The sequence below is a fragment of the Lotus japonicus genome, chromosome 1 (genome assembly GCF_012489685.1).
Source record: "Lotus japonicus ecotype B-129 chromosome 1, LjGifu_v1.2".
NCBI lineage: Eukaryota > Viridiplantae > Streptophyta > Magnoliopsida > Fabales > Fabaceae > Lotus > Lotus japonicus.
Genome location: NC_080041.1, coordinates 107918867 through 107935656, shown reverse-complemented (window position 1 = coordinate 107935656; position 16790 = coordinate 107918867). Strand labels below are relative to the sequence as shown.

The window sequence follows — 16790 nt, the reverse complement described above, 5'->3', positions numbered from 1 at the left end:
AGCTGACAACTATTCTGTTGTTTCTTTTTCAATGGGTCTTAGTAACAAAGCCAGAATGACAAGGTAGATCTCATCCATTGTGGTTGGGGTTGATTAAGTGAAGTTTGAATTTGAGAGACATGTTATTTGGGTTATGTTTTTATTTACTTAGTATTGGGATTGTTTTTGTCAGGATTACTAGGATTACTGTTAGTGGTTTTTAAGTTGTGGTGTTTTTTTCATGTTTATTTTATAGTTTCAATAATGTGTATTGTTTCTGAATTGGTTCTTAGTAGCAAAGCGAAACTGAGAATAACAAGGTATATAGATCTCTTCTCTTATGATTTGTTTTCTTTAGTTAGTAGTACCTAATCATTTAGGTCGACTATATATTGTCAATGATTTTGTTTTTGTATCATATAAGAGATTGAATTGAGCTTTTTTTTTATATATTTAGATTTTGCTCCTTCGAAAGACTTTTTGTATATTTATTAACTCGGTGGTGATATGAAAAAAATAAAAGAGTTTAAAAAAATAATTTAAGAAAATAAAAAATAGAAATGAAACATAATAATCTAATTTTGTTTCCCTCATGTAACAAAAAAAAATCTAATTTTGTATTTAGAGATATTAGATGAAATATAGTGAACAATAATTAAAATAAAAAACCAGTTCGTATATCATAATTACCTTGCATAGCATTTATAATTAGAATAAACCAAATCTAAACACAAATTTCTTATCAAAATTAATTGCATTTTTATATGATAAAATTAATTATGTTTTGTATCTATTTGAATACAAACAAAAAAAATATTTGTCACGTGTATTTATTTTATTCATTTTTTTATATTCTACAATAAGTAATTTAGAAACGAAAAATATTAAAATTTCAAAAATGAAGAGGTATGGTTGGATTTTAAAACATTTTAAAACTCTTTTCCCCCCTTTGGTTTTTTCCCACTGGGTTTTTCCTTAGGGGATTTTAATGAGGCTCCGCTCTAGCTCTATTTTGGCCTCAATTTTCAGCTAGGGATGATTAAGCTTTTGCTTATTTGCTAGTGTTTGAACTCTTTTGTTCGGCTTAGTGCCCCATCCACTTGAGAGGATTGTTCTCATGTTTTGTTTTCCCATTAATAATATCATGATTTTAGTTCTCAAAAAAAAAACATTTTAGTACGATGAAAATATATGAATTAAATTAGATCAAATTGTAAATTCTACATAATATAATATCGTATATTCTTTTTTATTTGGTAAAAATATATAGTATCCGTGCATCGATGCACGGGTAACTACCTAGTTTATTACACATACACATAGATATCATAGTCTCAATTCTTAATTTTAAATTTTTGTCATTAGTTGTATATGGAACAAAAAATACTTGCAGACATCTTTTGACATGGTGAAATGGACAAAAATCATGAATGAGTAGTGGGGTTAACTTTCATTTCTTATGTTTCATATTTTTTTAACATGTTTCACTTTTCAATGATAAACCAGGCTGACTGGAGTCAAGTTAATGATTTTATGCACCATTGCCTGACCCAGATTTTAAAATGGTCCTCCATTAGACACTAGACAGTGTGTATTTGTTCAGGAGTTGAATTAAAGTGAATGCACTTTCAAAAAAACAGAGCATGCAAGTTATTTTTCACATTTTTATCTAGATGAATGTTTGTTTCCATTAGAAGTGGGAAAACATTGGGGGAATGTGTTTCCAAACATATCCAATTCTACTTATCAACAAGGCTTGGTTCTAAGGATGGAGAAACTGATTCAAACATGCTATAGATGTCGATGGAAATCTGTATATCGTACTGATAGCACCATAGGAAGGGGACAACAAGAATAGTGTACCACTTGTTGGTCTTTTCTATTGTATTGGGTAGTTAAGTGACTATTATTTGAAGATGGAGATGCATATCCGGCAATGAGGAAATAAATGTTCTTCAACTATATTAGAAGCATCACTATGTCATGTTTTTCAAGGGGCTTTTACTTTTCAGCAACTTGTTAATTTCAGCTCTTAAAACTCTACTTGGGTAGGGAACCAATAAAATCCTAAATATCCAACACTTTATCCATCGGCAACCTGAATAGAAAACTGCATCATACAATGAGCAGTAACATGAAGAGGGGCGAGGAATAAAAATCTGAGGTCTGTGATAGGTTCTGTACAGAAAAGTAGGCAACTTTGGTGGACGAACTAAAAAGTCAGGCAGGCAAACAATATCAAAATAATGAGAACGCCGTTGACTGTAAGAACTGTCAAACATCAAATATTCACAATTCCCCGCAGAACTGTTATGAAACTGAAAGACAACTTTGAAATGGAATTCAATATTGATCAAGAATGTGCTTTCCAAGCCTTAGAATATTTGGATTAGCTTCCCTTTCACCACAATCAATTTTGAAACCCAGAAGCTACTCATAGAAGCTTCTCTCTTGGCTTCAGAATCAACTCTAGATGGATTTCCAAGCGTAATCTTATTTCTTTCCATATTCTTTTCTATTATCAACTGTAAATCAATTGTTCCTGGAGTCTCATGGGGTTACAATCATTTCTAAACAGAACTGGAGAAATGTATATACTGGCACTGCTTACTTGAAGATACCCTATCTAGTTCAGTAATTTACAGAAGGACAAACTCCTTAAAATTGACATGATTATATGATAATAAGAAACCAGTTTATGTTGATTATGAATCAAATTTAAAACCAATGAAAAATTCATTACTCCACTGAAGAAAAAAAAAAGCAAAGTATCAGAAAACAGTCTCAACTCTCAACACATAATCACTGTGTTATCATTTAAATGCATTACCCAGCTTCAACCCTCCTCCTTGAATTTCATCAGCAGGGGTGGATAAGAGGTCATCATTCCGAGACAGAGAAATGATACTAACACACTCTTTGTCATACAATCTTAAAAACACACTTCTCCTGATTGGTTTCTTCCCTAAAAACTCAAAACATTCTCAAATAAGCAATCCATTTATGAGACAACTTGATTATAATTTTTAGGGGGAAAATAAGAAAATAATCATAAAAGGGCCTATAATTAATTACTGATATCGGCACTCCTCTCTCCAATTCTGATGAATTCATACCCTGCATTACTCCAAAGAGAATTACTAGGCCGTGTTGGCATTCCTCAGAGACAATAAAGAATAGATAAATAGCATTCTATTATCTTCTATTCCATTCTACTCAGCATTCCCACATATCAAAGTCCTTAATTTTTTCAGTAAGCAGTAAGCACTAGGATTTCCTGTGCCAAAAGGGTGGCATACTATACAGGTTCATTACAGAGACAGTCAAAATAAATACATAAGAAACAAGCAACCAAACAAGTTAAACATAATGGGAAGGGCACAAAAACCCCACCAAGCAAAGTCTATATACTTGACAATATCTCCCAATATTGGAGCCTGCCTGTCAAATTCAGTTCAACATTATGCACAAATCACTCTTAAACAACTTAACACAACACAATAGTAATAAAAGTAGTATAACACTGCATCTATCCAAAGGGCAATATATTTTAGCGACATTAACATTAACCTCTAGTCAAATTCAGTTCAATATACACAATAGTATCTTGCTGCCATTGATCAAAGACACACAAGACAAGCACAGATAAAAGCATTGTATTATCTTTGATCCCATTCTACTCACCATTCTCACAGATCAAAGGCCACAGAGCTAGTCAAGATTGGAATCAAGCAATCAAATGTCTTAAATATAACAGGGAGGGCACAGAAATTCGACCGAGCAAAGTCTTCACACATGACAATATCATGGAGTCAGCCAGCCAGCCAATCAAATTCAAATTCAGTTCAATATACACAAATCATTCCTCAACAAGTTAACAATCCCAAAATAGAAATATAAGTAATTTATAACACAGCATCTATCTTATAGTGTGTTTGAATTGGTGGTATAAACACACAATTCAAACCATTGTAGCTTCAAAAGCTACACTTTGTAATAATTTATCTGCAGTATTGATCATGAAAGTACCAAACACGAATTAACCTCTAGCCTTGAGCTCCGCGAGCCGTCTGGTAAGATCATCCTCATCAACCTTGTCAGCTTCCTTAGCCGGAACCGCGTGTGCAGCGGGCTGAGGGAGACCGACCGATACCTCGAGGCCGTAATCATCCGCGACCTGCTGCATAAGACTGTTAACCTCCCCCTCAGGCGTTGAAAGAGAGGTGGAACCAGCCATAGCAGACTCCATGAACTCAGCCTGAACCTCCATGTTAACAAACTGCTTCTCAAAGCTATCCATGGTCTCCGACATCTTCTGGAGGTTGCCAGTAGCGAGGGAGGACTCAAGAGACTTGACAATGTTCCCCATGGACTTGCTGATGGTGGTCATCTTGGCCTGGGTGTCGAGGCGGGCGACGACGGCGTCGAGGCGGGAAGAGAGGCGGAGGTAGTTCATCTGCTCGGTGCGTTTGCGGATGGCGTTCTCGGCGTAGATGCGTGCGCCGTCCATGTTGCCTTTCTCGATGGCTTTCTTGACCTTGAGCTTCTCGGATTTCTCCTCCTTCTCGCATTTTCGAGCTTGGCGTTGAAGTGATTTGGAGGTGAATTTGAGTTCCATGATCTGGTTCATCAGCTTCTCTGTGCTTCCTCCCATTGTGTTTGATCTTCGATTCCTTCTTCTTCTTCTTCTTCTTCCTGTTAGGGTTCGTTCGTGTTTGATTGATTTGGGAATTTCTGAGAGAGAGAGAGAGTGGGGAATTAGAAATTTGATTTTCCTATTTTATGGGACTAAAACTAAAAAGTGAAAAAAAATAGTATAATAGAGAATAGACGCGTTACTTTCTATCATTCTATAATTCAAATTTCTTTGTTTAAATAATATAATAACACATACTTATTTTAGGGTAAAACCTCAACTCCTCCAAAAGATGACATAAACTCTGGATTCTAAGATATAATTCTATCTTTTAGTGCTTCTAAAATTACATTAAGGATTTAATTCTATGCGTAAAAATATTAAAATGTGAGAAATGAAGAAACTCTTGTATCTTTAAGATTTCTTCATCTTCAAGTAACCCATCTAAGACTAAGTGAAAATAAAACAATTTAACCCATCATAAGGAGGTTGGGTTTAGGGTGTCTAGCGTTGGCGTTGGAGGAATGTCGCGGTGCTGGGTGATAAGCGTTGGACGATTGACTATGTTTGTAATTAAATTCGCTAGGAGAAGGCAGATTATGCTCAAGTAGTGGTGACTAAGATGGATTAGGTGGTTAACCCCAGCAAACTTCCTCTTTGGTGTGCCCCACTTCCCGATTTCTGTGCATTGATAGTAGATGGGGCTGTTAGTCCCTCCCGTGATTGTATGGGTATGGAAGAGCTTATTCGTATTTCAACGGGTCACTAATAATAGGGCTTTTATGCAGGGGCTTTTGCAGTATAGTCCTCTCCTGACTGAGATTAAAGCTCTAAAGATTGAATTGTTGTTGCTTTGGAATAAAAATATTTGACAAGATGTGTGTGAAACTAATTCTTTAGAAATAGTAGAGACTTTGAAGGGTGGGCAGTATCGTTTCCATGCTTTAGCAAGTCTCTTCATCAACATCCACCTCCTCCTTTTGCGAAATTGGATTATTTAGTTCCATCATATTTCCAGAGAAACCAGTTGCCCACCCGATCATTTAGCAGGCATTGGTGCACCCTTATAGTGTGCAACCATTGTCATGATCTCCCTGCCTGCTGCGGTTGATCCCTGCTTGTCAGGGACCTCCTTGCTTTATAGTTTTGTTTAGTTTTCCAAGCAAACAAAGTAAAAATACACGTATTAACAATGAAAGAGTAAATGCATTAAAGAGTAAAACATTTCTTTTGTATTAATACCTTTAATAATAAAATTAAAAATCAAATAAAATTTCTTAAATCATAATCTATTCAACTACCCACTTCTATATATATATATATGTAAATGAGACTTGAGTTTTTTGCACTCCTTTACATTAAATGCATTAAAGAGTAAAACTTTTCTTTTGTATTAATACCTTTAATAATAAAATTAAAAATTAAATAAAATTTCTTAAATCATAATCTATTCAACTACCCACTAAATTGTAAAAACTAAAATATTAAAAATGAATAAAATTGTTCAAGTCATTAGCTATTCAACTACCTACTAAATGTAAAACTCACTTGAAAGTTTGTTACAAATACATCAAGAAATAAAAAAAAATATTTTGTATTATATACATTAAAATAAAAACAGATCAACAAAATTTACAACACAATAAGTTAATCAACTTCCAACTAATTTTCGTGTTTGTTGTATAAGGTAGAACAGAGCATAACACTTTAGTTCTTTAAAAAAGTGTGAAACAAAAAAGAATGAAACAGACACTCTAATAAAAAAAATTACACTGATGTTTATCGACCAAAAAATTACATTGATAAAAGTACCCATAATTTACATGTGAACAATTTTTGTTATATTATGATAAAATATTAAAAATAATTTATATAAATAAATATCTTAATAAAAAATTGATTTTAAAAAATATGCGTGCCAACTAATTTCCGTGTTTGTTGTATAAGGTAGAACATAACATAACACTTTAGTTCTTTAAAAAAGTGTGAAACAAAAAAGAATGAAACAAACACTCTAATAAAAAAAAAATTACACTGATGTTTAAACTTCGCTGAAAGAGTTAACTCCACCAATATGTGAAAATTCTTGACTCGAGCAGGATTGCCTATAAAAGAGGATTCCTCTCAATTAGGAGGATGCATGTAAGCAAAAAAAGAGTTAAAAATTATTTGTTTGTGGTAGGAAGTTTATATGAGTTAATATAATGATTTAAAAATATTTTTACTTTAAAAAAATGAAAAATATATTAGTCACCATTTTTTATTTAATTAACGTAAAAAAATTAATGAAATACATTAAGAAGTAAAAGGATCCTGTATTAAAATACATGAATCAATAACAAATATTTTAACTATTTTTTGATAATCTGAATTGTAATTTTCTTGGTTCTAAACACCATTATTATTTTTTAATTTATAATAAAGATATTTTAATATTAATGTATTAATCGAGGGATAATCATTTTATACAATGTTAAGAATGTTGTAAATAAACCAGTACAACATGTTATATCTATTGTATAAGAACATTGTAAGTAAACCCGTGCAACGCACGGGTATTATATCTAGTATATATGTAAAGGAGACTTGAGTTTCATTGCGCTCCTTTATATTAAATGCATTAAATGATAAAAACTTGCTTTGTATATTAATATAGCAAAATGGAAGAGAGAGCACTCTCAAATCGCGCTATATGCTAAAAGGCGACAAAAAACCAACAAGACCCAACAAAGGAAAATCTGAAGGAACCCCGAAAAAACACGAAAACAACCCGCAACACTAAAAGACCCAAGGGGAAAAAACCAGCCAAAACCCCAAAAGAAAAAACACCTCAAGAGGCAAGACCCTACAACAAAGCCTCGCTAAGAACCCCCGTAGAGTCTCGGATGGTTAGCAACTAGATGGTCGACAAGACTAAGAATAACTTCCTCGTTAGAGCCCACAGGGACAACACCAAGTTGTTTGACAATAGCGAAGACCCTGCGAGCTCTCGTCAATGCACCCTTGTAGCCTTGAGCTTCAGGTAGAATCAGAGAAGTGCTATGGGCCAACGTGGTCTGAGTCCTCGAAACCTCGGCGACCTCCTCGATTAGAAATCCTGTGTGCGACTGCCTCAATGTACTGTAACCTTCCTGGGTCGTCCTCTTCGTCGTCGTTCAGTCCCCACCGCCACCTCAGAAACCATCGAGCCCTCCTCCAACACGTCGCAAACAGGAAAGGAAGAAGGAGCCTCCAAGCAAGCAATTGCAACAAAACCAGGGAGGCCCGCCCCCAATTCAGGGAACAAAGCCTCACTGGGAAGCCTCCTCACCCCACCAGAAATAAAAAAACTAATTAAAGTTTCCTAAGTCATAATCTATTCCATTACCTACTAAAATGTAAAAGTCATTTTGTATTAAATAAATTAAATTAAAATATTAGAATTGAATAAAATTGTCCAAGTCATTAGCTATTCAACTACATACTAAAATGTAAAACTCAATTGAAATTTAATTATAAATACATCAATAAAATAAACAATTTCCTTTGTATTATATACATTAAACTAAAAACTTATCAATAAAAATTACAAATCAATAAATTATTTAATTACCAACTAATTTTTATGTTTGTTGTATAAAATAGAACATAACATGACAAAAGGCTCCAAGACATAACACTTTGTTCTCTAAAAAAGAGTGAAACAAGCCACTCTAACAACAAAAATTACACTGATGTTTATCGATAAAAAAGTTACACCGATAAAAGTACACATAATTTACATGTGAACAAAAAAATTATTAAAATGATTTATGTAAATAAATATCTTAATAAAACATTGATTTAAATATATTTGTGGGTTTGTTGTTGGCTTTGGGGGCGGTTTTTTGGGTCTTCCAGGCGGGTTTTTTTCTATCTCTAGGCGTGGGCTTTTGAGTAGTACACTTTTTGGTCCCTTTGAGGGGGGTGTATATCTTGCTCTATCTCCTCCATTTTATATCAATATATTTTTACTTTCGAAAAAATAATATTTGTGGTGCATTATTCTCTTTAAAAAATGTCCTGGATTCGAATATTGTATATTTTGTCTCTGTGTGTGTCATATATGAAGGAGACTTGAATCATAGCATTAAATACAATGGTAGAAATGAAGGCCCCCCTACTCACTATCCTTCATGATAATAAACCAAATTTGCCTACATAACCAAATTAACATCAAGAATAAAAAGTAAATAATAATAAAATATGATATTAGTAAATAATTTAGACAAAATAGTTTTAAAATTAAAATTTTCGCAATAAGATATTTGTATATTATTTAAAAAAATTAAATATATTTTTTGATCCACTATATATTAGTGCAAATGACTTGAGAAGGCATAACAAAGGAAACTGATTAAAAAGAACTATATAATTTTAAATTTCATAGATACAATTTTACACTATTTAAGTTTTTTTAAAGAGCTATTAAAAAGTTATAATTTATTTAAAATTACTTTTTTGTTGATATAAAGCACATAAATTATGTTATTATTATATCTTGTTTGAAGATATTTTTTTTGAGAGATTTTTTGAAGATATTAAAGCTTAATATTTAATACAAAATATTTCAAAATTTCATAATTATTTTTCATATAAACAAATAAATTAATTATTAAATTATTAAAACTAATTCAATGCTAATTATTAAATTAAATTATTAAATTTGAGTATGTGTTGTTTTACACACAAAAAAACTCTAAATTATCTCAAGATAATTAATTTTAATTCTACAATACTTATAATTAAAAATATTTTAATATTCATTTAAAGTATAATAATTTTAATATTACATTAAAAAACATTGTAAATAAGCCTGTACATCACACGAGTATAATATCTAGTAGTCTAAGGGTAAAGTATGCTTTTATTTATATATAATTGTTTGAACTTAGAAGTATTCATTCTTAGTCACTACCATTTTAGCCACTAATTTATGAAATAATATCTCACGAGTCGACGGAGAAGAGATTTTGCTTTACGAAAGGCTACAATCAAAATCAATTAGCATGTAAGAAAATTTAATTGCTAATTCAAATTTAATATATAATTAACATACATCAACTGGCGAGTTAAAAAAAAAACTTATATCAACCCGCATTTCAAAAAAAAAAAAACACATATATCAACTGAAATAAAATTTAGTTCTCAATTTAACATGCAAATTTAGTTTTAGTGCTTAACTTGTATTGAGCTCGCGCCATACACGGATGAAACAAAAGTACTTTGTCAACATACATCAGACATTTTTATATTTCCTCTCTCGTTTTTCTTTTTTAAATACGTATATTACTATTTATGTTTTTTTTTCTTTTCAAATTATAGTGATATTCTCATTTTTTTTCTAATTTGTTATACTTTGAATTCATATAACAAAATAATTTCAATCTTCCAGATGTATATACGAAAACATAAAATACACAATTTTTGAGTTAGTTTCCAAATTAATCCCTTAAAAATATTTGATATCAATTTTCTTACGACATATTTGATATCATTTTGAACGTAAAATATTACATTCAATTTTTTTATTTTATTTTGTTATATAAAAGATAACTATAATCATTAAAAAAAGACTTTCTCAGCATGTTTTAGAGGAAAAAAAAGGTTTTCATAGGAATCTTAAACATGTTGATTTTCATCAACACCTGTGATGCAACTACAACCCAAAGGGTCTGAGAACTACAAGACTAAACCTACAAACACTAGGCTCCAACCATTCACTTCCTCCCACCCCTTTTGGGGACAGTCCTCTACGCCGACAACTTCACAGTGTTAGCCTTCGCACTCTTCGTCGGAGCCTTCTTCACAGGCGTAGCAGCCTTCTTCGGTGCAGGTTTTGGAGGAGGAGGCGCTTTCTTCTCGGTGGTTTTTCTTGTCGAGGTCCTCGCCGCCTTTGCAGGTCTCGCCGCGGGCTTCGCCTTAGCGGCAGGCTTCACCTTCGGAACAGGAGGCTTCTCATTCATACGAGGCGCCGACTTATACTTCGCCTCAGCCTTAGTCTTAGTCGGAGAAGCTTTCGCCTTAGCAGGAGCAACCGCCTTGGTCTTAGCCATCGGCTTCGCCTTAGCAGCTGGCTTCGCCTTAGACTTGGCCGCCAGGCTTTGCCTTGGATGTTGCGGTAGTGGTCTTAGTCGCTGCCTTCGGCTTGGGAGCAGGTTTCGCCTTGGATGCCGCCGGCTTGGCCCTAGCCTTGGGCTTGGGTTCGGCAACTGCAAGCTTCTTCTTCGCCGCCGGCGGCCTGGAAGCAGCGACGGAGGACTTCACCGACGGAAGCTTGAAGGAGTTTTTCACCCTAACAAGCTTCCCGGCAGCAACAAGCTTCTTCAAATGGAACAACAAAAGCTTCTTGAAGTTCGATGGAAGCTGCTTGTGCTTCTTCTCTAGAAACTTCGCAATTGCGTACTGGCTGGAACCGCTCTTCTCCTTTAGCGTCACAATCGCATCCTTCACCATCTCTTCGTAGGAAAGATGTGTGGCCTTCTTGGCAACATCGCATTTCCTAGGTTTGGCTTCCTTGGTAGGGTTGGGATCGGGCTGAGCAAGCTCATCCTCAGCCACCGGTGGAAGGTCAGCGGTTGCCGGCTCCTTCGGGACAGGCTCCTCCATGATGATCGAAGCGATGGGCTCTTCCGTCGACGCCATGGGTTCGGAATTGCTGCGAATTCGATAGAGAGATCTACGAAGAAGAAAGAAGAGTTGCTGCGAAATTTTTGGGTGTGAGGTTTTCTCAGCATACATCTTAATAGTAGCTAGAAAAGTCACAATTGACTTGACTTTTAGTAATTATTATAATGTCATTAAAACTATTAAATGTCAAATTAATACGGTAGTTATTTTTAAAAAAAGTGACAATTGACTTTTGTTAATTATTCTAATGTCATTAATAATCATTTAATATAGTTCAAAAAATATATTTAATGTGATATTAATACATTAATTATTTAAAAAATGTAGAATTATTTAATTTTTAAATTTTTAACAAATTAAAAAATAAAAATATGACATTATCTATCTACTAATTATAGTATGAGAGAGAAAACTTGTGAAGAAAGACATAAAATGAGAAGGTGACACTTGTTAGAGTTACCACTTTTTAGTTTCGAAAATATTATATGGTATAAGATTTTACAAATAATTTTAGTTTCTCTTTTTTTTTTTTTTACATCGGAAAGATAAATTGCACCCGCCCGAAATTGATCACTGGACCTCCCTACCCAACCTATATGTCCCATAGCTTTTACTACTTGATCTATCTTTCGGGAAAAATAATTTTAGTTTCTAGGACTACTAATAACTTATTATTTTTCTGTGTACACTAAGGGTTCTATCTCATACATGGATACTTAGGTTGGCTGATTGGGTGATGCGTATCTAACTAGCCAAACAATAGAGAACACATCCATGGATTCTCAAAGTACATAATTCCTCTGCACGTAGAGATGGTAGGAAAATTCACACGCGCGAGGTCTGATCTGAACCCAACCCAACCCAAAATTTCGGGCAAAACCTGATTTCTTTGGGTTTGGGTTTCACCTGAATTTTAAAACCCGTTTGGGCTCGGGTATGAGATTGATTACACCTACACCCAAACTCAAACCCGAAGCTTTTGTATGTAATTACTAGCCCTTATATATATTATTAAAGTTACTAAGTAGAGTTTTCTTTAACGTAAAAAAAAACTTCATTCTCAACTATATATGCTGGAAGAATACTGAAGAATGAAGTATTAGACATTTAGAATTGGGATGCTTATAAATCCATGAATTATGTTGTTTATCAACTTATGTTCAAGAACTATATTTTTTTCTTTGTATCAGAAAGATGATGAGGTTTAATCAACTTATGTTTCCGGGTTGGGTTTTGAATTTTTTGCTGGTTCGGAGCTAATATCGGATTTTGGGTTTGGGTAACCCGAAACCCAGGGTTTGGGTTTAACTTTTGCACTCATATTAGGTTTGAACATGGGTTTGAATGTTAAGTTCGGGTTTGGGTGTGAGAATGGTCAAACCCGCACCCACGGGACCCGTTGCCAATCCTTACTGCACGAGTACAATTTTTTTAATTAAGGAAATTAAAAACAAACAACAGAGCAATGTCTGTCCAATGCAAGAAGCGAATTGAACTTAGTCGGGGGGCAAGCACCAATGTCGGAGACCAAATTAAAAATACAAACCCAGGAAGCAAGTATGTCAAGACACATATTAGCCTCACACGGGATATGTCGAAAACTAACTCACCACGGGCAGGTATAAATATCACTAATTTCCATGAGCAAAGCTTTCAAATGTGATGTTAAAGGGGGTAATCCAACATCTAGATAGCATCAATCGTCGCTCCCATAATCTGTTTGCTCTTATTAATTTATTTTAAATTCAGCATATACTAGACATACCTAGTTGTTTCTTATGCACTCTAGTTGGTGAGAGTGCCAATTTCTAACGTGGTTCACCATAAATATTGACTTTATTTCTACATTTGTAAACCTTCTTTACTTCCATATGTAGTAGCTAGATCATCCCCAAAGACTGAATATCGTGCTTTGACAATCTCTGTTGTTGAACTAGGTTGGGTTCACTCTTTACTTACTGAGTTGGGGATCACACTTTTATAGTCTCCTACAATTCTATGTGATAATTTGAGTGCTACTTATCTTACTCAAAATCCAGTCTACCACAAGCGCATGAAGCACATTTCAATTGATATTCACTTTGTACGAAACTTAGTACAACAAGAAAAACTCAGTGTTCATCATGTTCGAAATGCTGATCAATAGGCCAATTGCTTAACTAAATCATTATCTAAGGCACACATATGAGCACTTAAGAACCAAGATTGGTATCTCTGACGGATCACCAATATCTTGCGGGGGAGTATAAGAGTAGCTGATTAATTGGAACAAAATCATGTTTTGTCTCCTAAATTTAGTGACTGTGATATGATGCTGCCTTAATCTACTGTATATATTAATATAAAGAATTAATGACAGATTACATGTAATTTGAAATTCAAATATATACAACAAATGTAATGAATGATACACAATATAGGTAATAATACAAATATATACCATGAGCAAATTAAGGCAACATCACATCCATTAATTTTAGGAGACAAATCAGAGATTCAGCTGCGCTCACAAAAGGTCATGATACAAATTATATTAATGAGAAGATTGATGCAGCATCACAGTCATTATTAATTTAGGAGGTAAATCAGAGATTTGTTATAATTAATTAATCAATTGCTCTCACTAAAACCAAAATAAAGAACCTTTTCTAGAAATAGTTGTCAATGCTTTTATGTAGTGAACAAACCTGAACTAATGGTCAAAATGGTAGGTTCATGGTGCCACTTGAGGATGAAAACAAATAAGCTCAAATTCTGGTGTTTAATTAATTAACTCACTGATTTCACTAAGCTGAAGATCTCAAAACAGGATTAAAAACTTCAGTGGCCCCCCAAAAGGTTTCCACAACTCCACGTCTCTAGTCATTTTACTTATAACTTGACGCAACTTGGTGCTATGGAAGCCTCTGAGGGTTACTGAAGGTTTTCCCCTTCAAAGAATTGAAATTCCCTTAAGCCACATATATTTAAGATTATAAACATTGGAACACCTATTTATACACAGATGAAAGATTGATTCTCTCATCCCACAATTAATTTAAATCAGCCACCTATTCACATGCATTTTTTTGTCCACTGCATGGAGATTGATTCGCCAAATTTTAGATAAGGTAACTTTATTGATATACTAGGTAGAACTTATTCCCAATATAACTTGTCTGGAGGAAAATGATGTAAATTAAACATGCAAGTTTGTTCCAAGTTAAGTAAATGTCTTGAATTTGATTGAGTTGTGTTAAATATTTGATAATGAAAACTTTGCTAGCTGTCTATAGGAGTTTTATTAACTCGAACAAGATTATCTCATTGAAAAATACATGGGTTTAATTTGAAACAGAAATAAAGAGAAAAATAGAAAATTAGGATATGATATTCCAATATCCAATATAAATATAGAGAAGACACGATTCATTGTTAATTAATATTTTCCATTCATGCACAGTGACTGTGAGCCTATCTTGGCTTTAAAATGCTTTCATAAACAGCTACGATTCGGTAAATTATATACATGTGGGCATTCCATGTAACAGAACCTCTCTACTTTATCTTGGATTAATTTCAATGCCACTTTCAAAAACAAATTCAATTGCCATATATAGATTAAGAAAATTTGGCTAATGCTGTTTGTGCGTTGACATTCTGTGCTAGTATCAGATAAATTAATTAAATAGCATCCATCATTTCAAACATCGATCAATTTGAGGTTGTGATCCTTCTCATGTCTAATAAGTCATCCATATTATATTCGACCAAGATCATTACAATTCTGAGTTGATTGAATTTCATAAGCGTGTCATTATCTTCTTTTAGTGAATCTTGTGCAATCTAACAATCAAGATAACATTCATATATGGGAAGATAATTATAACGTCTTGAGCTAATTTTTAAGGTAAATATAAGTCTTTTAAATTGTAACAACTAACATGGTATCCGGAGCGGGACCAACATTGAAAGGGGAAGAAGGTGAAACCCCATATCCACCACCACCTATTGGAACAGCCACATGATACCTCCACTCCACCACACATTTGGCCACGGTTTTTTTTAAAATAGGTCAATGTTAGTTATTAATTGTTGGTAAATTAGTTCCTTCGTCATTATTCGAACTCTGACCCTTCACCTACAAATCCCATCATTCCCTTAGCTCACCAAGTGAGCTACCCATCATTATAATTCTCATGTCTAATAAGTCATTCATATTATATTCGACCAAGATCATTACAATTCTGAGTTGATTGAATTTCATAAATGTGTCATTATCTTCTTTTAGTGAGGGAAAGGTTCCATGTGAACGGCACTTGCACATGAGTTAGTCTAAGGGACGGGGGAAGCTCGTCTGATAGCGTTCTAAGCGCGTACTCCGAAAGGGAATCAGGTTAAAATTTCTGAACTAGGACGTGGGGGCTCAGGAGGACTAGGTGAGTTGGATCTTGGTGGAACACCCCCCCCCCGGCATTCGGCCACGTGACCTCCACTGTGTGACCAACCTAACCCGTAAACTAGCCCCAAACCGAGATGCTAAGTAGAGTGCAGAGAGTGACCTTTCTAGCTTCCACCACCACTTCATAGAGTTCCTCTCCGCATCGACAATGTGAATACTTGTCCACATTTTCTCTTCTCTTCTATTCATTTCCTTTATCTCATTCTCCCAATTTCAACCCATTCTTTAAATTCATGTTGCAATCATTTGCATTCTTTTCAAACACCGAAACGGGATGCACTACAGAGGATTTGATCATTATGTGCTTTCTTGGCCTCAATTGTCACTTTGATCTTGTGCATTTCTCCCGAACCCTCATTGAGGAGGGGAAGGAAGAAGAAGAAGACGAGATGAAGGTGGGGGTTGAAGGATAGGACAATGTCGATACTAGAGTGAGGGGCAAAGTCCGACAATGGTTAATTCTATGTGTAAAATGGACGTTGGTCGAAAGGTGGTTTATGACTGATTGGACCCAATCGGTGAGAATGTGAGAATTATATTTCTTAGGGTTACTTTTGTATTTTCATATTCTTGGAAAAAAATCTCACATTTTTACATTATAGTTCACTTATAGACTATTAGAAACTATGGTGGATCAGGTTCATACTATACACCGCGATAAAAGAGAGAAGAAATATATCTTCATTTCATTACTCATTTCTATTTTATTTCTTTCTATTAAGAGACATAACGATAAGACATATGACAATAAAAGATGGGAAGTAAATTAAAGCAAAACCATAGAGAACCGAATAATGAATCAAATAAGATATGATATTAGATTCTTTTCACCTCTCTTGAAGAGCAAGGGCCAACCATGCACGTCTATAAATATAAACCCAATTATGTTTCTTCACTAATTAATCACATACACATAATAACAGTGAGAGATTGATTGAAAAAAGAACTCTTCATGTTCCCTCAAAGGCTTCCAGTATTCAGTGATCTCAACTTGAATGCTGGGAGGTTTTGAAGGACCTTGATGGGTTACTTCTCTTCTTCTAGATGTATGATCAAATATTCAAAACCACCATTTTCAATCAAAAT

General features: G+C 34.1%; 1 protein-coding gene and 1 pseudogene across 1 annotated transcript; both read right to left on the bottom strand.

The window, feature by feature from the left end:
• Window positions 1–3700: 3700 nt before the first annotated feature.
• Window positions 3701–4756, bottom strand: LOC130728973 (ESCRT-related protein CHMP1B). Its single transcript, XM_057580560.1, has one exon. It carries the CDS (start codon window positions 4631–4633, stop codon window positions 4019–4021), a length of 615 nt encoding a protein of 204 aa, XP_057436543.1. The 5' UTR covers window positions 4634–4756; the 3' UTR covers window positions 3701–4018.
• A 5630-nt stretch (window positions 4757–10386) lies between these two features.
• Window positions 10387–11342, bottom strand: LOC130718099 (histone H1-like; annotated as a pseudogene).
• Between the last annotated feature and the right edge of the window lie 5448 nt (window positions 11343–16790).

Excerpts from the sequence above, each read along its gene's own strand:
- LOC130728973 (XM_057580560.1), bottom strand. The coding sequence starts at position 4,633 with ATGGGAGGAAGCACAGAGAAGCTGATGAACCAGATCATGGAACTCAAA.